General features: G+C 42.0%; 1 protein-coding gene across 6 annotated transcripts in view; it reads left to right on the top strand.

Moving 5' to 3' along the window:
- ELOVL5 (ELOVL fatty acid elongase 5) overlaps positions 1–24,916 on the top strand; it is a 71,657-nt gene that overhangs the window by 29,614 nt on the left and 17,127 nt on the right. For 4 of the 6 annotated variants that reach the window (XM_059178270.1, XM_059178272.1, XM_059178273.1 and 1 more), the window contains 2 exons: positions 13,598–13,663; positions 16,627–16,814. In XM_059178270.1, coding sequence (XP_059034253.1) covers positions 13,606–13,663; positions 16,627–16,814 — 246 coding nt within the window. In that variant the 5' untranslated portion in view covers positions 13,598–13,605. Of the gene's footprint in view, positions 1–3,475; positions 3,541–13,597; positions 13,664–16,626; positions 16,819–23,733; positions 23,808–24,916 lie in introns of those variants that run through there. The other 2 variants (XM_059178271.1, XM_059178274.1) reach the window with 2 other exon arrangements.

The raw sequence follows: 24,916 nt of genomic DNA, 5'->3' as shown, positions 1-24,916 counted from the left end.
ACCCTGGGAGGAGCCCATCCCATCTGACTGGCAGCCCTTTGAGCTGTGCTGGTGGGCTAAAGGGCCTACAGAGGCCTGGGGCGAGTACCTACCTGTTGAGTACCTACCTGTCATTCCTGGCCTCAGGTGCTATTTTGAAACAAATGTTTACAGAAACTCTTATGTAGAAAGATTTCTATGCTACATTGTATCATAAGAACAGCAGTTTATCTTTTTACAGGAAAAAAAAATGGTCTTGGGTACTGTGAGATACAGAAAGGTTTGTGGTTTTCATTTTCATAGGTGGCATTTTGAAATACATAAACTGACAAAATGATAGCTTTAAATGTACATTAAAAAAAAAAAAAAAAGTCAGCTGTGGTGAATTGCATAGCACCCAAGACATGGACAGAGTAAAGTAACCAGCCCTTCTCAATGTGCCTGGGGCTTTCCTGGGATTGGTTTGTTCCCCCACCCCATATATTTTATAACTTGGGAAACCCCTGAGTTCCAATAAACCAGGACAGTTGGCAGCCCCAAGCCTGTAATCTGCAGAATAAGTAAATGGTCCTTTTTGTTGTTTGAACAAGTTATCTGAACTCTCTGAACTTTGGTTTCTTCATCTAAAAATGAGGATAAATCTTTATTGAGCCTTTGAAAAGCTGGATCTGTAGTAATCAATAAATGTTATAAATAAATAATAAATGTTAGCTTCCCCTCACTCTAGTAATTGAAGTGTTCATATTGTTTTCATAAGCATATTTTGTACTTTAGAAACAGTGCTTTTCATTGCCTTCCCAGTTCCAGTTTAGTCAAGGTAGAGGGAGCATTTATTCTTTAGGGCCGAGCTGCCACTAGTGCCTTGGTCATGTGTCCTAACCAGACAGAAAGCCAGCAAGAGAACAAGTGTTGACTTCGAAGAACCTCTGCTATCAGCCTCACTGACCTGTTGGCTTCTAAGCCTTGCCTCTGTTGCTGAGGAACAAATCCCTGTAAGATTTACAGCTTCAGACAGCAATCACCCCTCCAGTCTCTGAGGTTCCAGAATCCCACAGAAGCTTAGCCCGGGGCTTCTGGCTCAGGACCTTAGATGCAGCCGGAGTGGTGCTGCAGCCATCCACAGCTGCCAGGCTCACTCGAGGTCGTTGGCAGAGAGCTTCCGTTTCTTGCCATGCTGTCCTCCCCTGTACAACTGCCCACAACCTGGCAGCTGGCATTCTCCAGGGCTCACGATCTAAAAAACAGACAGAAACACAGGGACTGACCAAGGTGGAAGTCACAGTGTTTTTCCAGGCTGATCTGAGAAGTGACACACCATACCTTTTGCTATTTTGGTCATACGCACAGCCCTGATTCAGTGTAGTAGTGGGATTGTTTGGCAGCGGGCATCTCAGAGGTTGCCTCTCATGACACCAGAGCCGCTAACGGGAACCTCACCATCTCATCCAGGCAGTGGAGTTACCAAGAAAGGCTCCATTTAGGACTGATGATAACAAGGCCCAAGGCAGCTCCCACATCTCAGCCGGTGTCCACATTCTGCCCCTTGTCCCCTTCCAAGGAATATACACAGTTGGCTGTGGCCCAGTACGTGCCATGATTTCTGGTGGTGGCAGCCAATCAGTGGCCTCCCGTGCTGCCCGTTCAGGGTGATGAAACAAGTAGTTACGAAATTCCTTTTTTATTTCATTCAGCTTGAGAGATGGGTTGAAAGGAAATGGGGCATTTTTGTTATTTTTTTCCTGGCTGGTGGAGTTAGAGCAAATAGGGAATTGTAACAAAATTTGTTAGAATGAAAAATAGTTTGTCCTTGAGACCACAGCCCTTGTCTAGACTCTGTCAGTGTAATGCAATATATGGATACTGTCTGGGTGACAGAACATCAAGAACTGCAGGGGATTTATTAGCATCCAAAAGCCCAATTTATTAATTTACCTATATGTGAATACATATATATAATAAATATATATTATTTTATAGAATATATTAAAAATAAGGGCACGTGGGTGGCTCAGTGGGTTGAGCCTCTGCTTTTAGTTCAGGTCATGATCTCGGGGTCCTGGGACCGAGCCCCACATCAGGCTCTCTGCTCAACCGGGAGCCTGCCTCCTCCTTTCTCTCCTCCTGCCTCTCTGCCTACTTGTGATCTCTGTCTATCAAATAAATAAATAAAATCTTTCTTTAAAAAATAATATATTAAAAATATGTAATATAACATACATGTTTATAATATAATACATAATATAGTATAAAATATAATGTATATAATTAATATTTATATATGAATATATTAAATATATTGTATATAGTATAATATCACATATATATACACATATGCGGCAGTGGTTCCCAGAGAAGGCTGTTCATCTAAATAACATTTCAAAAAGATGGATTTCTCAGCCTCTAGACTGTTGAATCAGATTTCTAGGAGTGGGTCCCAGAAGTTTCTAGGTATGGTATCACAGTGTCTGTCTTTTACAGCTTCTAGGTGATTCTCGATGCAGACAGATTTGAGTGCTCTTGGATAGGAAACTCTGAAAGGCCTGGAGTCATTCATTTATGGTTTCAACCAGTCATCAGCCACCTGTCAGGCATCAGTCCAGGCTCTCTGCAGCTACCAATGGGAACGTCAGAGGTTTGCCCTTGAAGAGCTTAGAGCTTAATTGGGATTGTGAACGAATGAACAGATAATTACAGTGTAACTGTTAATCACATCATTTAAACAATAAGCTTATAATTTTATCACTGATTGAGATAGAGTGGAAGTGTGGTGATGGGCATGTGAAAAGTAGGCAAGGAGGATTTTGCCGCTCCTGTTTCCATCATCTTCCCCTCTAGGGAAGACCCCCTGAGACCTCTGTTACTAAGTAGCTTAGGTGGATACAACTGGTGTTTGGTTTAACTTGATAATGTTATTTATTTTTTGACAATGTTATTTAAAATAAAATTAATTATAGATATGAACTCAAACAGTATTGATACATATTGTCACGATCCTTTTAATAAGCATATGAAGAAGCTTCTGTGAAAGTTATGTGGGCTGTTTTGTTTTTGTTTTTATTTTTTTTTAAAGATTTATTTATTTTAGAGAGCACTCACATGAGTAGGTGAACGAACAGAAAGAGAGAATCTTCCAGCAGACTCCCCGCTGAGCGTGGAGCCTGCCATGAGGCTTGATCACAAGACCCTTGAAATCATGACCTGAGCTGAAACCAACAGTCAGACACTTAACTGTCTCAGCCACCCAGGTGCCCCTACATGCGCTATTCTAAGATCAGTAAATCATAGGGTAGGAGATTGGCCTCACATTCTGTCTCCACCCAAGTCCTGTGACTTTTGTCAACTCAGCCACTTTCCCAGTTGTAGTAAATGGATAAATTCATTGGGCATCTTCCATGTGCTAGTTACTAGAAGTACAAAAAAAGGTATCTCAGGCACCTCCTTCCACACTGCTGAAGAAGGTCTGAACATTGATTTTTCTCTTCCATCCACAGAGGAGTCAATGGCAACATCCCCTTAACATTCCAGAGGAATTTATCTAGAGACTCAAAAATCTCCATACTGGCAAGTATCATTATGACATGTGATTCATCCAAAATAGAGAATAGTAGAGCTGTGAGTGGTAGATGTGGGCACAGTTCATTGCCCACGGCCTTTCCAGGGAACTCTGATATGGCTTAGCAAAACTCTTAAAACCATTGAATGTGAATTTGGTAATGGCAAAGGTCTTTGTAAGATGATAATACAAATGTACAAATATACAAGTAATACAAATAGGTTTGCAACCTATAATGTGTGCCATGCAGTCTGAGTATTTGGTATGTATTTAATCACAGTAGGAATGTACTGTAATTACTTTTTAAAAAATTTTATTTTTTAAGTAACCTCTACTCCCATCGTGGGGCTTAAATTCAGTCCCAAGATCAAAAGTCATATGCTGTACCAACTGAACCAGCCAGATGCCCCTGTAATTGCATTTATTTTATAAATAACAAAACCAGGGTGTAAAGGGTGAGTCACTTGCCCAAGGTCACATGGCTAGTATGGTGGAGCAGGGATCTGAACCCAAGCTGTATGGCTCCAGGATGTGTGCTCCTAACTACTGCTCCCCGTAAGTGATGGACTCACAGGGATCTTTGTACAGTGTATACTGGTCTACCTTTCAAGAAGAGGGGTCATGTCTGCATCAGTAGTAGATCTGTAGTGTATCTGCATCTGTTGATATTCTGATGTGGCAGTAAGCTGTTTGACACATGGTAGGTGCTTGTTCAATATTTGTGAATTCAGTGAGTCAGTCCCCTTTCAGGTGACTAGTAGAGAGAAAGGCAGTCATTCTGCGAGATTTCTTGGGAGCACAGGAATAAAAGCAGTCAGAGGGATGACCCAAACCCAGGGCTTGATCTTTTGCCTTGTTTCTCACTGCAGCCTTGAGGGGATTAACTTCTTCTTGTCAGCAGAACTCTGGGAGAACAGAGTTCCAAGTCCATCCGCAGCAATCTGGCCTTCATCCCCCAGCCAGGAGAGTTCTGTGTGTAGAGTAGCATTGTCTTTTCCCACGACATTGCGCTTCACCTGAGCGGAAGTCCTCGCCTGTTCTTTTTCTGTGAACAAGTGAGAATGCAGGTGTCCTACCAGAGTAACTTTGTTCAGTGAACCCCTCTCCAGATGTTTGTCAGTCAAGTGGGATGGTGTGTGGGCCCTTTTCTCCCCCTCCTGAGAACTGCGGGAAGAACTTTGAATTGGTTGGCAAGTTCTGTTCTTCAGCTATGATCAAGAATTGCCCTAGAAGAAAGTTTGAAGGCAGTGTTACTCTCCCTCTTCCCACTGCTGAAAAAATTATCTACATCTGAATTTCTCAGATTGAGTATATTTATGTATTGCCTTCCAAAGTAGAGAAATAATCTTTCTCAAGTGGGGAAGAAATTCCCTACGACTGTTTTGGGGGGGAGGGACTGTTAATCATTTTGGTATTTTGTTATAGTTTCTTTCACACCTTATGAGGAGAACAACTCTGTTAGAGTTCTAAATCCCTAGCACTGAAGAGCTCTTCTCTGGGGAATGCCTTCTGTAAACAGGACTTAGTCCATGTTTCAGGAAGCTCCCTTTGTGGGCTCGTGTGTATGACTGCATGATGCTGTTTCCCTTCTTCTATTTCATAATAGCAGGTGTATCTCCTCATTGATGATATCACCAATAGATAATTGTTGAATGCATAGAACAAATTGCCCTTTGAGGGATTTGGGCTTTACCTAAGGATGTACAGAGTGTGGTCCCATAATACCTGAAAAAAATAAATATCCAAGTCCTATCAAAGTTGAAGTAGATATGTGCTAAACGAGTTGTCAATACCACAGAGCTACAAGAGGCCAACAGAGAGTCTTTGTATCATCTAATCTGGGCCTGGGAGAAGGGGTTGGAAGTGAAGACTAAGGGAGAGCAGAGAGGAAAGACCACAGATGATTGACTTAAAAACAAAGCCACAGGGGTGACTCCACTGGTTTAGAAGACTGTTCTTCTCCAGCAGTGGTTAAAATAGTAATTCTTAATTAACTGGTGGCACCCAAGGAGTGGGAGATTGGGCACTTCTCTTTTAACCTATCTAATCTTTGTAGTAAGGGAAATTGATTATTGCAACATTTAAAATCCATCTCCCCACCACCACCACACACACACATTGAACACTACACCAGAATGAAGCTGTTCAGCTTTCTTTAACCATGGAGCTAACCCAAAGCCATCCTTTGCAGTGCATATTAGTGCCCTAATTTTGCAGTTATTTATCCAAAGCCCCAAATAGGACTGTGTTTTCTCTCTACATGTGTGATGTATGGTAGACAACATGATTGTGTCAGAGTTTGTTATGCCCTTAGAATGGAGGCTAGAAAGTATGGAAATTCTACAGGAAAAAAGAATAAGCATAGGGCGCCTGAGTGGCTCATTTGGTTGGGCAACTGCCTTCTTCAGCTCAGGTCATGATCCAGAGTCCGGGGGATCGAGTTCCGCATTGGGCTCCCAGCTCCACTGGAAGTCTGCTTCTCCCTCTGACCTTCTCCCCTCTCATGCTCTCTCTCACACACTCTCTCTCTCTCTCTCTCAAATAAATAAAATCTTTTAAAACAAAAGAATAGGGATAGATATGTGCTTTGGCAGAGTGACAATACCACTATTGATGTGGCAGATAATTTCTCTTGAGCCAAGATTTAATCCAGAGTTGTCATTTATTTAAATGTGAGCATTCTAAAGGAATTTTCTTGTCAGTTTACTTTCATACCTGAAATCTTGCTAGTACTTAGATATTCTTCCCCTTATAATCTTTATGACAGTTTTTATATTTTAACATTTCTGAGCAAGGTATGGTTTATGTTCCTCCTCTCATTGCGGAGCTGATTTTTTCCAACCTAGAAAAACCTTTTTAAATTCAGGAAAGAGTGTTGTGACTACCAGATTAAAGCACTGTTTAATTTTTCGTGTTATTGGCAGTCAGCTCGAAGAATGTTCCCATGCCTGCCTAACACAAGTTGACTGTTAAAGAGATGAATGGGTCGGAGAAGAGAAAGTGGAGGGAGATTTCATCCTGACCCCCTTGTAGCTCGTCAGCTCAGTTGACTCAGTTTTACATGAACTATGACAAGTCAAAGAATAAATAAACCAGATGTGATGAGGAAGTTATGCTAAACAGTAGTTAAATGTCTGCAGTAAACACATCTGTAAGCCAAAAGCCATGTCTGACTTGACTGATTTTGCAGGAAAGGGAGTTATCGCAGCAAGCCGACTGCTGCCTACTGTCATCACCTTAGCAGCAAGAAGAGCCAATACTTGACCCTACAGATCTTTACTACTTACCTGTGAGTCCAGGAAATTAACTTTCTTTACTATAGTAAATTTTTAAAAATCTTGATGTCTCTTAAAACAGATTTACCCTAAGATCTTAATACTTTTCAGTTGCTGAACAACCTTCCAGCTTTCTCCCACTGCAGCTATAAACAGTCAAGATGATAGCGTTTGCATTCTTAGTGAGACCAAAAACTCGTCTTGAGAGCTACGGTGGAAGAACTTTTTATGCCATCTCTCATTAACCCCAGCACCCTTCTGTTGTCACCACCACCCCATCCCCCACCATTCTCTTATATTTTGTGATCCCTCTTGGGAGCCAAATGGAAAGGAGGGGGGTGCAACTGTTCTGCTTAAAGCTTAGTGCAGTGTCTTTTTTCAGACAAGCCTCCAGCAAACTCTTTGATAGCAGATCAAAGGCACGGTAATGCTTATTTAACCTCACACAGATGATTCACCTGGCCATACTCCTCCTGGAGGGAGCTGACAGATGGATTTTCCACATGAGCAGGGCTCTCTTCGGAGGATGCTGTTTTTGCCCTTTTGAGGTCTGCTTACATCAGGGTGTTCAGGTTTCTGCATTTCATTCTGTGGTGGTTGCAATGTTTCTCTTGTGTTCAAGCCTAAGGCACACCTCAGTCCTGTAATTCTTAGTATGGGTGGCAGGAACTTGTCTCAGGACACAGAATTAATATTTGATTCAGGGTGCCTGGGCGGCTCAGTCAGTTAAGTGTCTGCCTTCAGCTCAGGTCATGATCTCAGGTCCTGGGATCAAGTCCCACATCATTGGGCTCCCTGCTCAGTGGAGAGTCTGCTTCCTGCTCTCCATCTGCCCTTCCCCACCCCACCCCCGCCTGTGTGTGTGCTCGCTCGCTCTCTCAAGTGAATAAATCTCTTAAAAAATATTTGATTCAGATATGGGTATGCTGAACTCTCACACCCTCTTATAATCTAGGGTAATTTAAGGGAGTGGCCATACCCCGTTAGTTTTCTTAGTGAGATACTTATGGTGAGGCACAATTATAATACAGTCGCATGGTTACCACAAACACTCCAGAATTTGATAGTGGGAAGTGGCTTGCAACTAAGAGTATCCTTTGAAAAATGTGCATAAAAGAGGAAAATCTATTTTTCTTTTGTGGGGGGACGGTGGAGGGGCAGAGGAAGAGAGAGACTCTTAAGCAGACTCCATGCTTAGTGTGGAGCCCAGCACAGGGCTTGAGATCATGACCTGAGCTGAAATCCAGAGGGACATGCTTAACCGACTGAGCCCCTCAGTCTATTCTAATTTACTTGCTTGCCTCTGATTTCTACCCTTATCCCATTTTTATTGTCATTATTTTTTCTGTGTGGCTTATGAATGAACTAGTGAATACTTGGAATACTGTCATAGAATTTTTTTTCAACAGATCCTGTTGCTTCCCATCATGACCAACTCTGAGAAGCCCTGTAGGTTGAGTGGGCATCAGAGATTTAGGGCTACGGAGGCTGGGGAAGCAATGCTTGGCCTGGTGTCAGTGTGATCTGGTTCCTGGGAGGTGCTGACCACCCCCTTTTCCTGTCTCTTTGGGGAACCAGCCAGATCAAAGAATGGCTTATTCTTTTGCTTCATTTAGGACCCGAGCTTCTCTACCATGGGCCCAGTGCCTGGGCTTGGTCCCTGCTAGTACAATTGTATGGAGCAGCTGTTTTCCCACTTGGCCCAACTTGCCCAAGCTGCCGGTAGGGTGACTTGGATTACTGAGAAGGGGTGTTTTTGGCCCACGGGCAGCCTGGCAGAGGGGGGACTGCAACCGTCCGGCCGCCCACAGACCTGGCAGTACAGTTGAATGTCTTGTGCAAAGTGGGTCATATCGTTCTCATGATCGCAGATCACTAGGCAAAGAGTCCAGGGTTTTTCCAGGACTGTTTGCCTCTCCTGTTCTGTTAGAGAACTATAAAAGAGTAGAGCTGGGCCCATAGACCTCTCAGCAAGTGCCGGATTCACCCAGTAGGGTGGGCCGGCCCCGCCTGGCTGTGAAGAATTCATTTGCTGAGACCTTTTGTACTGTTCCTGTGGCTCAGCAAGGGAGGTGATGAGGAAAAGGGCATGGTGCTGGCAAGCCGCCTGCAGCCAGGAGGATGAGGGGACGGTGGCAGTGAGAGCAATTAAGCTTTGGCATCTTCTGTTCCCAGCCTTTTGGCCACGTGCTCTCTGCAAGCTGTGCCATGTGGTTGCTTTCTGTGGCTCACCACTGAGTGAGCTCCGGGTGCCAGGCGGAGAGTGGGGGACAGAAGGCCTCTCGTGTTGCTGCCATCCACTACCCCTCTCCCCCCGCCTAGCCTGTGGCCTTTGAACATGCCATGCACATGCTGGCGTTGGGGCCCCTGCACTCACCTATCCCTCTAACTGGAATGCCCTTTGCCTCGATGCTCCTTCTGTTCAGGTGTCTGCTGTCTAGTGCCCTTGTACATCAGGGGGCCTTGTACATTCTCCAAAGTGGATCCTGTTCCATGACCCCACCCCCGACCCCTGCTGTATTACTTGCTTGCTGATAGTCCCTTTACATAACAGATTCTGTATGTGTGTGTTTCTCCGCCAGCGTGGAGTTTTGTCTTGTTCCTGCTGCGTCCCTCAGTGCCTGTGTGCCTGGCACATAGAGGGCACTTGGTAGGTGGATGGCGGGAGTGAAAAAGTGGGTACACGGTACGGACGGATACCAGATACGTGGCTGGCCAGACAGAAACGTGAGCTGACACCGGGGAAATAATGAAAGTAAAGCTTTGACGACAGTTTCTTGGTAACCTGGGTAAAAACAAACACCTGCATCTGACAGGATTACCGTACACGTCCAGCTGTGGGTGTGGTAGAGGGAGTTTGGGGGGAACCTTTCACACGGCAGAGTCCAGCCCAGAATCAGGCCTGTGGTTCACAGACCAGCACTCCACTGAGTCAGGGCCTGTGTGCCAGGGACCATCTCTGCCCATGCTTTCACTCCCTTCCTGTGGATATTTCAGGAGTAACACACACTCCTCCCTTACTATTCTCCACATATGTTTTGCTAGCTGTTTCATGTGTTCCTAAGTTTGATTGTGAGAAGTTCTGCCAACCTAAGACAGGAATTCTCACATGAAAAAGAAATGCAGTCTAAGAACAGATGCGCTATTACAGAGAAAATCATATGTTGTGTGTGCTTTTGTAGAGATGTTCCATCTCAGCGAGTCACAGGAGTGCTCCTGGGCCTGCCAGCTTCCTCGGGGCCTCTTTTCAAGATGGGTTTAGACTGGGGTTGCTCAGACAGATGGCTTTTCACAGAATTCTTGAATATCTCCAAATACTAAATTTCACAGTTTCTTCTGGTAACCTGCTGCTGGCTTCAGGATTCTTGGACTGAAATTTTACCTTATGTTTAATCAAGCTCCTTTTCTGTTGCTGTGATGTTAGCCTAGATTCTCAAACTGAACGCTGTCCTAGGCATTGTTTTTACAATGATGTGTCGTTATACCAGTTCCTGGGCCTCCTTTTTTCCAAGACCACTCATGTTCTTCCTACCTCCCAACTCTCTCCCACAGGTCAGTTCCTTGTCATGTTTGACTTCTTTTTTTCCCCCTACTTGTTTCCACCTTTTCTATATCCTCCTTATATTAAAAACAAAAACAAAAACAAAACAAAACTGGTTACAGCCCCTCTGGTTAAATTGGTTAAAAGTTAGAATGATTCCCTTGTCAGGTCTTTTCCTCATGCTAGATCCCATGTTACTGTTACTTGAATGGCGTCTCGACAGCTGATTAGTATTAAGTACACAGCTTGTTGTAGTATGCACCGTTCTGACACCCACTCATTCGCTGGATGAGCTTGGTTTTGTTTTCGGTTTATAGCCCCGGGCTTCCTTCTGCCCTGTGAATGTCAAGTTTGTTCTAGGTTTCTAGGTCTGCTCCTTTGCCTCTGCCCCTGCTCAGCAACACTCTGTACACAGTAGGTGCTTGGTATTTGTGAATCTCATCACTACATTCATTTCAGCCTTGTTCTCCTTGATTACTGCCTCCTATTAACAGCTCCTCTCTCGGTGATGCTATCAGCTCACCTATCTTCAATTGCTGTCCGCCTTGAAGGGGAAGTTGTGGGTGGGTTGTCAGGATGACTAGGGGCTCACTGATGGCATTGAGTGCACAGGGACCAGGGACAGAAGGCCGGCAGTGCCCTGCTGAGAAACACAAGCAGCCATTGATGGCGGTATCCCTCATGGAGCTGAACCTGTTGCGGACCTACAGCGGAAAACCTTTATTGAGGCCTTACTGTATGCCTGGCACTGCTCTAGGGATTTAATGTGTATTAAATCATTTGATCTTCTTAACCTTTGAGGCAATTACTGTACATTTGCCACCATTTTACAGATGAGAGGTTAAATAACATGTCCAAAGTCACATTGTTAGTAAGTGGACAAAATGGATTTCAAACCTAGGTGGTCTTGGGGCACTGGGTGGCTCATTTGGTTAAGCATCTGCCTTTGGCTCAGCTCACGGTCCTGGGGTTCTGGGATTGAGCCCCATATCTGGCTCCCTACTCAGCAGGGAGTCTGCTTCTCTCTCTCCCTCTGCCACACCCCTGGCTCATGCATGTGCACATTCTCTCTCTCTCTCTCAAAAATAAATGAAATCTGAAGGAAAAAAAAAAAAAAGTGGTATTATGAAGAGCCCAGCACTTACCCACCTAATCACCTGCCAGCCTGTTATCCTGTATACCTGCTCTCAGCCCCTTTTTGCTTAATACCTGATTTTTATATCTGTAATATGATCCATTCATAAGCTATGTATTCATTAAGTAAAAGCAGGATCTAGATTTAAAATGTTTTGGAAGAAGGTGGATTTGTCGCTGGTGGGCAGCTTGTCCATCAGTGACTCAGTGCAGTAGTCAACGTGTTCATAACCTTGTTCCTCCTTGTGCCTGTTTGCTTTTCATTGGGGATTAAGGGGACCTCATGACCTCCATATACATGGTCCACCATCCATCACAGATAAAGTTAAATTTTATTAGAATGATCTCAATTTCACAAAAACAGGATGTTTGTTCTAGGTGATTTTCAGTAGATGATGAAAAAAATAATTAGATACAGTTAAATTATTTTCCAGCTGTTAGACTTTGAATAGATAAAGCATCCTTAAATGGATGGCATCCTTTTTAAGAGGAATTCTGCTTAGGAAATATAAAGCTTAACCAATTCTCAAATCTTCTAGAATTTCTGTCCCCTGAAGAGGTTCAGTTTTGGGCAGGAAAATGGGTCAGAACCAGAATGGTCTTAGGAATACAGTATATTAAAAAGCTGTATAATTTTCAGGATTTCAGAAGTGACCTAGTACTGTGATTGTGTATAATTGTTGGCACTTGGATGTGTAGAGGTTGGTGGCTTCCTGGTTTCCAGCCATGGGTTGAGGGAGTCAGTACCTTTCTTGCGCACCCCACTCCCCACCCCCAACCCAGGGTGGAAGGGACAGGTGTAAGAAGAGAACTCTGGTAACTACTACTTTCTAAGTGTTCTTGGTGGTCTCTGTCTCACTGCTGGCTAGATTGACACAGTTGTAACTACTAGAGTCCACGGATGAAGGGAAGTTTTATCCATGAAATTAGCCAAAGAGCACACATACTTCAGTGCCATAAGCCAAGAAAGAGAAGTATCATTAAATGATTAACAGCTTACTTTAGTTAATAAAACCAATTTTGCCTTTGCCCTTGGAAAGTAAAATATTTGTGGTTAATTCTGTGAAGAGTAAATGTATGCCTTCTAACTTTAATATAGAAAATAGTATTTGAAAAAATACTTAGCTCTACTGTAAATGTATATCTTAAATGGGAAATGTGGGGAGCTATAAAATCTTAGAAGATAAAGGTAAATCTGTAACTACTGATAGACTATATTTCCAAGATGTTTTAAGTGAAAGCAAGCAAGTAATATATACTCCTTAATATAACATTGTTTTCTCTTTGTTCACTGTAACCTCCACAGTAAGAATATATTTTATATCACAACATATATCAGCATACTTATGTGATACAATAACAGAGATTTATGAAAATATTCATTCTCACTGGAGGCAGAGCACTCTGATTAATATTACTGTAATTGCTTTCTAATGCTAAGTTGACCTAATCATCTAGTAATGGGTTGAAATCCACAATTGTAAAAACAATTGGTATGACCCCTTTTGTGCTCAGAAGAGAAAAGTCTCGAGGTATGTCCAAGAAATGTTACCATAGGTTCTGACAGTGGGGCTTCGGGATTGTGGTTGGAGCGAAGTGATGAGATTTTTTGTTTGTTTGTTTTGTTTTCTTTTTTCCATGGACATGAAATATTTTTAAATAATAATTAATGAAGATAGCAAGCAGAGGACTCCATCTCTTCACTGTGGCCTTCCTTTCTCCAACATGGCTCTTCCTTTCTTGCCTACAGTCTTACCTCAAGCTCTGGTTCCTGCCCAGATGGGATCTTCTCCCGTCTGCCGCCTTTTTCAGTCCAGTTCCACTCTTCTCCCCACTGAGATTCCAGCTTCACGGAAAGCATTTTTATGGAACTGCGAAAAGAACTTTAGAAAACTGGCACTTCATTTATAAAGTGAATTCACGGGATTCTGTCTTTCCTTTGGTTTTCAAATTAGACACAGCACACAAGTAACTTTGGGAGTTAAAAAAAAATTTCAGCATAACCTTGTCTGTAGCATGTTCTTTGAAAAGGATTTGTTCTTGTTCTTTTATGAAAAAGCACTGTATAAAAAGCATTTTGAGTAGAGATTAATCAATGTCTGTTTTTCTTAATAGGTTTTAAAATGGAAAATTTTGATGCATCACGTAGTACCTATTTCAAGGCATTGCTAGGCCCCCGAGGTAAGGTGGTTTTGGTTTTGCTCCCCTCCCCTTATGGATACTTATAAATATTGCATGAACAGATTCTAGAAAACATTAGCATCTTCTATGATAAAACTAATGCTTTGTCCTGGATAACAAGGGGCTTAGAAAAGTCCTGTGATGTCGGTCTTGAAGTGGTGAAGTGTCCCTGGCTATTGGAGCAGACCCACAGCTACTGTGACCCTCTGCTGACTGTAGCTGGGGGTTCAGATTATGCTAGAAAGTTTGCAGCCCAGGAATGCTGCAGATTTTACCATCACTGGTGGAACGTTTTCCTCAGTTCTTGCGAGTCTGCAGCTGAGACTGGTTTCCAAAATGCTCTGCTGGAGTAATTTAAAACGTGTCCCCTTTTACAATTTTAAAGACTTATTAATGTCCTTTCATGTTGTGTCACATCAGTGGGTAAATATATACACCTCACTTTTTATACTTTTTTTATGCTTTTTTATACTTCATCGTTTGTTTCCTCTTAGGAAGTAAATCAGCTCCATATTGCGCTCTTTGAATGTCACCTGTAATGATACATGATGTATCTATAAAGAAGGAACTTTTTAGGTTCACAGAGTCATTAAAAAATTGCAAGAAGCTTTTAAATAGATGAAAAGATTCAGTTTCACTTCTGAAAACAGCGAAAGAAATTCAGTCTCTTAGCGTGGTAGAAATGAAATGTGTTTGATAGCAGTGATGATGTGGGAAAAGAGTCTACCTGGTATGACCTCTCTGAAGGGTAATTGTGTCTTCCATTGAAATAAAAATGCACATGCCCTTTGACTCAGCTATTTGACTCCTGAGCCTTCATCCTAGAACTTGTCTTGATCAGATATGCGAAGATAGGAATAAGGGTGTTCTCTGCAGAATTGCTTGACAAGACTGGGAATAATCTAGGTGCCCATCAGGAGGGGGCAGGTTAAATCAATTAGTGTATAGCCAAATGAGAAAAACAAGTTAGATCATCTTGAATATTTACTTGCATTGAGATGATGCCTTATTTCAACCGTATGGGTCAAAAGAATCCAATTTTAAACAGCTGAAACAATAATAAACATGACAAAGATTGAGAAAACTGCTGAGTTTTTTCAGGGACTCAGGACACTTGTTCTTGTCATTTTCTACTTTGTATTCTCAGTATATCAACAGTTGTGTACCTAGAAAAGTCCCTCCACCTTTCATGGCTGCAGAAGCCACGGGTGGCACCTGCCGAAGAGAAGGAAAACATGTGATTGCTTGCATAAATTTGAGAATAAGGAAACTCTTCCCCAGCACCTTTCACCCAACCGCCATTTCCTCAGAGCTCCATGGCCACAATTGTTTCACATGCCCGTGTCTGAACAAGTCAGCACAGGGTGGCAGAGACTACCAGAGTTGGCTCGAGCCCTGGGGACTTCCTGCCTAGAGATACAGTGGGGCTGTAAGTACTGGAAGTATTTGGCAATATAGAAAGAGGTTGCACATATGGCATATGGCCTTATGAAATTTCAAAAGCAAGGTGTAAAATAGAGCATTAAGTGAAAGGAAATGGGAGGGGTTTCTGTGTGTGCATTTACTGTTTGTGATCTATATGTGCACACAAACATATGTAACAGTCTAATGTTAGTTGCTAAATGAGAATTTGTTTTCTCACAGTTGATAGCCAGGGCCCAGAGTTGAGAACACAAGGCATTAAGAACCTCCTCCTTTAAGTCCACTGGGACCACCTTAGCCTAAGTAATGGAGAGAGGAGGGAGGGCATCTTCCTCTAAAGCCATGGCAGGAGCACTACAGAGAGACACTGAGTGAATTTAGAATGTCTGCAAGAAAGGAGACTGACAACCTGTTCTCCAACTGGATGGCTGCTTTTCCTGCAAGATCAAGAGAAAAAGTATTGGGGAAGGTAGCAGGATGGCCCAGTCAGGAGGTCAAAGCGGGGACAGAGACTATGCTTACTAGCTGCTGCTTCTCTGAAGATGGAGGAGGCAAAACGTACATGCGCCTCTGAGCTCCAGAGTAGGTGACCTTGGAGGGGAGATAAGATTGAGGAGTGAAAGGTTTTGGGGGGGTTCATCAAAGCAGCATGCCAAGGGGAATGTGCTGCAGAGGTGGCTTCCTGGGCATCGATCACAGGCTGAAGTTGACTTACAGGGGACAGGTTAACACCTGGGGGAGGGTTGGCTGCCAGGGAGTTTACCCCCATCCAAAGAGAGGGCTGTCAGATTGCTCCCGCAGCTATAGCTGCGTGGAACTAATTTTCCTCATCCCTGTAGGGAAAGGAGGAGGAGAGAGCAGGAGAGAGCTCTCCTCCCCCTGTAGCATCTTTGAAACAGTGTAGGTCTTCTCTCTCAAGCTGCTGCTGCTCCTGTGGTTCCCTAAATAGTCACCGCACTGGTCCTTGCTACCTCACCCCTTTTTATTTTTCTTTAAAAAGTACTGTCCCCTCTGCTGTTGACCATTGCACTCATAGTAGATACTGCCTTTCTCATTGGGGTGACTGTGACTGTCGTTAAGCTGGATGAATAGCCCATTTTCTCTGAGTCTGCACCTGCTGGGCAGACTAGCAGACACTTCAGGTGAGGACTCTGGAGTTCAAAAAGACTGTCATTTGTGGAGTTCTGTTATCTTGTGCATCAGTCAGCAGCTCTGGTCGGTAAATACAGTTAGTGGCAAATTTAGCTTTCTCCTTGCTTTCCTTAAGATTCTTTGGAATACGTATTATTTTTACATAGCAAAAACCATGTATGATATGCACATTACTCAGAACACATAACAGGAGCTTCACCTTGTATGACAAATATTGAAAACTCCTGCTTCCTCTTCCAGTTGCTTCGTTGGCATTAGGAACTGGAGTATCAGATGACTATTATAAAATTATGGGGAGAGAAGATTTTTAATGTTTGGGGAAAAAAGTTGTAGTTGTTTTTATATCTGCCTTATTAATCACTAAATATTTTTCTTTTATTACTTTCCAGATACCAGAGTAAAAGGATGGTTTCTTCTGGACAATTATATACCTACTTTTATCTGCTCTGTCATATACTTACTAATTGTATGGCTGGGACCAAAATACATGAAGAATAGGCAGCCGTTCTCTTGCCGGAGAATTTTAGTGGTCTATAACCTTGGCCTCACATTGCTGTCTCTCTATATGTTCTGTGAGGTAGGTCTCCCCCTTAAATGTGCTCTGATCACCGTCCTGAATGGTGTTCCTAAATGAGGAAGGGCAGCTGTGTTGCAGGGTGGGATGGGGGACTGGGAGAGCAAATACATTAATCCATTTTGAGTATGTTTTAAAATTGATTTTTCTAAAATGCCAGAGTTGTTTTTATAAATATGCCTTCTAGAATATCTAAAATAGAAGCCTTTGCTATTGATTGTTTTGTGATGCTTCATATCATATTCAGAATTAAGTAGTTCCAGAAATACATTTATGCAGGCAGAATACAGGGTGGAAAATGAACAAAATGTGAAAAACAGATCTGTAAACATTTTATTATTTAAGCCTTTAATAAATACAGGATTTTCATTTGGAGGTGGGAGAGGAAGGAAGTGGGTAGCAGTTGTGTTTGGTATGTTTTTTGGTAAGTCGGCCTCTTGCCTGATCTGATAACTGTAAATAGCTTTGAGATTTGACAAATTCAGTTTTTAAAAGCTAAAAGGAGTGTACGGTGAGATCTGCGTTTAAGATTTGAATGGTCTGTAAGTTTGGGCCAAATTATTTTTTCTATATAACTGGGATGTTGAAAAATTATTATTTGAAGATCTTGGAGGCAGACATTATAGCTGAAATAAAAATGAAAGAAACTGAAATCAAAACTTAGGTCCTCCCTGTTTTTCATTGTTGTGTAATACAGGCTTTAAGGCTAATGGCGGGGGCGGGGGGAGCTGCCCTCCGAGGGTAAGCACAGTTTGTGTACGGTTTTAGGGGAGGGACTCCACCTTTCAGGCTTACAGTACAAATGTCTCGCAACCCAAAACTATTGTTCTATCTCTAGGTGGAGAATTTAGCCACATACAAACATTTGCAAGCACTCCCTTTTAGATTTTTAACCTTTTATTGTGGCTTTAATTCTCCAAGGAGTAGTAAAGAAGAAGATAAGGGAAGGAGGGGGAAATCAAAATGAATCTTAAATTTGTGTTGAGAGGAAAGAATGAATTCTCCATCCGCCTGAGCCCCCTTCATCCTGCCTCCCTGTCTGTGTGCATGCGGTTGTGTGTGAGAGTGCGTCTGAGTGCTTACACCAGTGCAGAACACTCTGATCGTGAGAGGTATTTATTGCACCTGTGGGAGGTCTGGACCTTGTTCGCCTATGTGTGTTTCATAAGCCAGCTAAAGAGTTTAGGAATAGAATGGTAGATGCTGTTATCATTATGTTTATGCTTGATACTCTGTGAAATGCTTACAACCCCCTTTTTCACTTTTTCTGTCCTGTTCTAGAATGAAGGCAGTTTAATTAGCCTCCATGGTGGATATTGCAGGACTGGAGGCAGGGCAGTGCATAGGAATGACTCCTGGGCGCAGCACTGTGCACGTCTCTGTGTTCAAGGGACAAAGCTACAGCAAAGTGTCAGGTTTTTCAGAGTTAATTGTTTACTTTCCCATAATTGATAGATGATACAGCCATTTCCTTAAGAAAGCTTTTGTAGAGTTTATTGTTATACATAGCAGTATTTTAGAGAAAAAATATTTAAGATTATTAAATCTTCTAGAAATTAAGGATCTGCCTTATGGGTTTCTCAAGCCCTGGAGATAGAGCCAGAACTTCGTAATTAACTTCTCTCAAACAGATCATTCTTGGTGGAAAGAGGGGAAGAACGGTGCTGTATAAATTGCTGCTGTGTGCATAGGACTGAATTTGTATGGTCCAGAAGCACTGTGGTAGGAAATACAGATTTTCCTCTGACAGCTTGGTGAGAACTAGACGTGACATTGAGCCATCTGAGCACTGGATGAAGAGACCTAAGAAATAATACAGTGGAGAAAAACAGTCCTAACTGACGATTTAGGGTACGTACAATAGTAATCCTAAGGAGGCAGTAATTCTTTAATTTAAATCCAGTTTCTAAAATATGTCCAGAGCAGCTGTTCCTGAGTTGAAAATAAGCCCCACATTTTACTACTTGTTATATGTATTTGCATTTGATTTTTGTTTGACTTTTTTCCCTGTATGTACATTAGTAATACCATTATAACATATCCTTTGTCAAGTTTTTCATTTCCTCTTAGCTCCTGTTTTTTTTTGTTTTTTTTCTTTTAACTAGGATTTATATTCCGTTGGCTGTTAAAACCTAGGAGGGCAGTTACGGAGTTTTATGACAGATCAAACTGAGAAGGTCATATATCCCAGTTGGGCCCCACAGTTCAGCAAAGTGTCCCAGGAACCATTTGCCTGTGGTCACACAGTTGGCAGAGTCTTGATTATTGGGCTTTATTTACCCTCCTGCTTATCTACATATTTGGGTCTGTAAGGAATTTAAAAAATAAATATGTAGTCATTGATAGTTCTGTTTATTTTATTCCGTGTGAATTCACAGCTGCCTTGGCAAGTTCTGGGCTAATACAAATAAAAGTAGCTGTCACTTAAAGGAGACAAAGAGAAATCTTAAAAGAAGAGAGATAACAAGGAAGTGAAAGGGAGAGAGTCACTATGAGTTTAAAATTACCAGAAGCAGGAAAATAACTAAATGACAGTTTGAAAATTGTGAAACCGAGTTTAAAATCCAGAAAAAGTCTACACTTGTTCATAGTGACTGTGGTTGATTGTGAGAGAGTAAAAAAGACTTGGATTACATACAGTTTTCTCCAAAAATCTTAGTGTTTATTCTCAGGAAAATGATCGTAGATCCCTGATTAGAAGTGTATTTGAACAGTGATGTGTTTTAGATTAAAAATGCAGGACTTTATGACAAGCCTTTTGGCCATTAGTTTCTAAATGAGGTGTTAACGAATCACAGTCAAGGGTCACCTGGGTGGCTCGGTCAGTTAAGCATCTGCCTTTGGCTCGGGTCATGATCCCAGGGTCCTGGGATAGAGCCCCACATCGGACTGCTTGCTCAGAAGGGAGCCTGCTTCTCCCTCTGCCTTTCGCTCCCCCTGCTTATGCTCCCTCTCTCTCTGTCACATAAATACAATCTTGAAAAAAAATAAAATCACAATCAGTGGTGAAGGCTCAAATAAAATTTCATAGAAGAGTAACAGCTTAGTTTGTGTTAGTTTCTCAGCATTGTAAATCTGTGCCCTCTGTAGCAAATTTAAAATTCTTGTGTGCCTTTTCTACCCTTTGAGATGGAGGGCATATTTTGTCTTTATTGAAGCCCCCCCCCCCCATGTTTCCCCAAGCTACCTGTAAGTCCCTGAGCTCCAGATTGAGAATGCCCAACCGTACAATGCCAGATGTGGCTTCTCATGATGCAGTATATGTCCAAGCTGGACTCATTTCCATTGCCCCCCACTTCTTACTCCTTTTTTTTTTTTTAATTTTTTATTTCTTTTCAGCGTAACAATATTCATTGTTTTTGCACTACACCCAGTGCTCTGTGCAATCCGTGCCCTCTCTAATACCCACCACCTGGTTCCCCCAACCCTTCACCTCCTTCCACTCAGGTGTTCCTCTGGGTGTGGCCTCAGCATCCTGTCCCTCACACACTGATCACTGGCTTGGAAGATGGCTGTGATCTCAGTGTTTCTTCCCTCTGTTAATGTGGCTCCACCAAATGTTTCGTGAGTATTGGGGTAGAAAAAAAGCAAATGCCTGAACCATGGTTTTACTTTATTTAACAAAATCATAGATTACAAATAAGATTGTTTTTTTGAGTACTTATTTGTGTTTATTCCCTTGTAGTTAGAACTGTCGGTTGTGAATAGGGTGAGAGACTTCAGACATTTAGAACATTTAAAATGCAATTTTAAAACAGTGGTTGATAGCTGGATAGACGGATCTGGATTGGCATAGAACCAAAACTTCCTCTTTCTTCCCCATTGTATTTCTTACTTTAAATTGTAATTTCAAAACTACTTCAACATATGGAAAGTATAGTCACATAAATGATATCTATGTGCCTCACAAATATTGACCTTTTATTATTGGTTTGGATTATTTGTTTTAAAAAGAAAATATTAGGGATAACTGGGTGGCTCAGTTAAACCCCCATGTTGAGCTTACTGTTCAGCAGGGAGTCTGCTTCTCCCTCTTTTGTCTGCTCCCCCCACTGACACTTTCTCTCTCTCTCCCATAAACAAATAAAATCTTTAAAAAATTATTAAAATGCATGTGATAAGCCCTGGGTGTTATACACAACTGAAAAATTGTTGAACATTACCTCTGAAACTGATGATATGCTATATGTTGGCTAATTGAATTTAAATTTTTTAAAAAATATTATAAAAATGCATCTGAAATACAGCCCCTTCCCAGATAAAACTTTCTTCTGAAGTTCATATGTTTCTTCTCTAAATATGTTTTTATACTTTCCATACATGTATATATTCTGGGAAATTTTTTTAATTTATGTTAATGGCTTACTGTTTATACTCTTTCAGATAGCTTTCTTTTAGTGAATATTAAATTGTGAGATGACTCCATGTTGACTCATAGAGCTTTAATTTAGTTAATTTCTGTATTATTTCAGTGTTAGAATTTAGTATACCATTTTAGGAAGTTTTCTTTGCATGAACGTACAGATTTCCATTGATAGTGTTGTATGGAGTACTCTTGGTCTCCTTGTGCAAGTGTGATTTTTTTTTTTTTTTAACTAGATACACTAGGACTTTAATGACTGAATCTGATAGTCTCTTTTCTTTTAGTGGGGAAATGTAACCCATTTTCATTTAGCGTAGTGATTATTTTAGAATAATTTCTATCATCTTTTTTGTGTGTATATGTTTTCTGTGTCCTTTTTTTCCTTCTTTCCTATTTTCTGTTGAATTTTTGTGTTTACTTTTTCATTTACTGATTGAATATTCATTCTAATTCTGTATTTTAGTGTTGTCCATAAGTTCTTAATATGCCTTCTCAACTTCATAAAGTCTATGGTGAATTCTTATTTCCACCCTCCTGAGTCATACAGGACGCTGGAAGTTCACTTGCTGATCCCCATCTCCTGTGTGTCTCCATCGCATTTCGTCCCAGCGTTTGTTAAATGTCCTGCACTGTTTTGTCCTGCACAATCTTTGCAGTCAGGGCTTGCTCTTTGCTGTGCTCACTCCTGATCTGTGAAATCCATTCCTCCCTTTGAGGCTCCGTTTCCTTCTCCTGGAGTAGTTCTTTGCTGTGAAGACTCAACTCTCAGTCTCTGTTTGAGCATCATTTTTTAAAAAATATTTATTTTTTTAACAGAGTGAGAAAGAGATCACAAGTAGGCAGAGAGGAGATCATAAGTAGGCAGGCAGGCAGAGAGGGGGGAAGCAGGCTCCCTGCTGAGCAGAGCGCCTGACACGGGGCTCGATCCCAGGACCCTGGAATCATGACCTGAGCTGAAGGCAGAGGCTTATCCCACTGAGCCACCCAGGCGCCCCTTGAGCATCATTTTATTGGTCTTTAGGCATAGAACTCTAGATGAAGTTATTTTTCTTCTGCACTTTAAAGATTCATTCCAGAATCCTATTTTTGTTCATTCATAAGTAATCATTTTTGTTCCGGGTAATTTTTAAGTTGCATTCAAAAATAAAACAGTTGTGTGCCTGGGTAGTCATCTGTTTTTATTTTTCTCATTCAGGACTTGTGAGCCTTGGGTCTGAAAAGTTTACGTATTTCATTAATTCAAGAAAGTACTCGGCTCTCATCTGCTCAACTCCGGCCTCTCCTCCCTCTACTATTAAACACATATTAACAGTCCCCGACCCTACATCGTCTCTCCTTGTATTTGTGCCTCATTATCTCTTTCTGATTCACTCACATTTTCATTTGTATCTACTCTGCTGTTCCATCCATCTATTGAGTGTTCAGTGTAAATGGCTACCTGCTGTTTATTTTTGAAGGTTTGCCACTTGTCTCTCCTCCCCCCATCACATAACATAAGAGTATTAAGGGAGTTTTTTTGTTTTTTCCATGATCTAGATGCGACACTTATCTCCAAACTTAACCACTTGCATTCAGCCACATCTGTGAGGTCAGACCTCTGGAAATAATTATTGAATCTACATTAAATCTCCTCTTTAAAAAAAAATGGTTTGTCTGGTATCCTGGGTAAGCACCCCAAACTAGTATTGCTGGGTGGGGTCATCTCAGGTAAGATGTCTTCCTCAAATACAGGAAAGATTCTAAAAGGACTTAAATGTAAACTAACGTCCTCTTTTCTGCATAATGTTTTGTGGAGGGGCCCTCACTGTATAATTAGGCATCAGTGATGATGGACTTGGTGTGTTTCATGGAGCATTTCTGTGGGTCTTTATAGTTGGGGGAGTTGGTTCTGCTTTTGTTCAGTTTGCTGCATTGCCAGAACCAGAAGTCAGTACTTTTTTTATTTGAATCTTCTTTTGAAGATTTCTGATGCTGCTTTATTGGAAAGATGAAAGAAATGTGCTGGGTGGGTGTTTTGCTTGTACCTTCTAACCCCTCTGTCACTGTGGGGTTGATACAGCTGAAGCATCTCCCCGGGCACCTGACAGCCTGTTCTTCCCTGGGCTCTAGCTTTGAAGGTCCTGATAGAACCACAGAGCAGTTGCTTTGGAAACATTATATTCTAAACTGTCTTGTTTTTCTTTCCCTTCAGACTTTCCGAAAATAGAAATGTTATTGTGGGGAAATAGCATTTGGAAAAACACTTAAAAGACCTGGTAGTTGAATATTGAATTTTTTTTTTAATTATGTTTACCAAAGTACTTCAAAAATTTTTTTACTATTTTGCTTTTTCTCCTTTAACAGAGGTACAGAGAAATTGAAACATGTGGTGAGATTAATATTTCTCGGAAAGGCCTAATCATTGCCTTAAAATACTTCTCACTCTTAGTTCCCTTGCAACTAAAGTTCCTTGCTCAGAATGAAGCTTTTCTCAGGGACTGGAAGCACCCTGCTCAGTTATGTTCCTCTCAGTTTATCTGGCACTGCCCTGAGAGAATGCCCTATATTGGGCAAATGGAGGAAGGGTGCAACCCAGACAGTCTTCCCCTCTCTCCTCACACCCAACAAAAGAACAAGGATTACCTTCCAGTAGAGTGCAAGCTTCGGAGTTGGTTCAAAGCCCGGCCTGACTTCTCTAAACTGACTGCAAACCTTTGGTAACTTGGCCACTTGGAGTTGGGGTACCAAGGAACGTGTCACTGGACAAATCCTCAACTAACGCAGACTTAATCTGCAAAACCAGAGTTGGTAGGTAGCCTGGAGAAGTCTCTTTAAATTATGCAAAGGATGCCCTGGCCGGGGCCTCAGAATACAGGAGGAGCTGCACTGCTTCAGACCTAGTCGTGGGAGTCGTGGGCCTTTGTGCATGGACAGCAGAAAGAGCAAACATCTGGCTAGAGTCATAGCAGAGACTTACATAGTGCTTCCCATGCCAGGTCCTGGGCTAACTCCTTTACTCTTCCTTGGACTGTCACCGCCCTTTCTGCAGAGAGCACATTCCCAGGGAGGCCTGGGATTCGGATCTGCGCCTCAGACCAGTGTGCAGTACCGTCTGGAGATGCTGAGTCTTGGCTTAAGGTTTTCCTCTCCCTAGCCACTTATAATCCATGAACGACAAAACGAGCATTTGCAGAAGCCACTCCTCAGGAGGCCTGAGAAGTGAGAGACTAGGACCGGCAACATACAAGGACAGGGTCTAGGGTTCAGGGGAGAATGCCAGACATCCCTGTTTCAGCTTGGGCTGAGCACAGGCTGTTCCTTTGTGCTTTGTTCTAAAGGCTTTTCTAGTGTACAGAGCCTGTCCTTATGACTTAACCAAGAGTATTCCATTCAGCAGTGACCCATGGGTGTTCCTGGTCATCAGGAAAACAAAACAAAACACTTCTGGAAGTTGTGAGTGTGAAATTATTTTAATGAGCATCCTTATGGCCTGGATGTGAAAGATTTGAAATGCAAAGCCTCAGGCTTTGACCTGACTCTGTTTCATAATAGCACAGCCAAGAGCAGGTAGTTAAACCCTGAAAGAATGAGATACTTTAAGTTTTGGAGCAGCTGAGGTTAATTTTAAATCAAATCTGCTGAAGTAAAGACAGTGAAAGTCTGCTTTTCCTCAGATTGCTTCATGGATAGAGTACCCCATTGTGTTCTTGAATTATTAAGAATTCAGAAACAAGTAAGGAAGGTCAGAGGAACATGGAACTCC

Source organism: Mustela lutreola, chromosome 6 (assembly GCF_030435805.1).
Source record: "Mustela lutreola isolate mMusLut2 chromosome 6, mMusLut2.pri, whole genome shotgun sequence".
Taxonomy (NCBI): domain Eukaryota; kingdom Metazoa; phylum Chordata; class Mammalia; order Carnivora; family Mustelidae; genus Mustela; species Mustela lutreola.
This window is presented reverse-complemented; position numbering and strand designations above follow the sequence as displayed.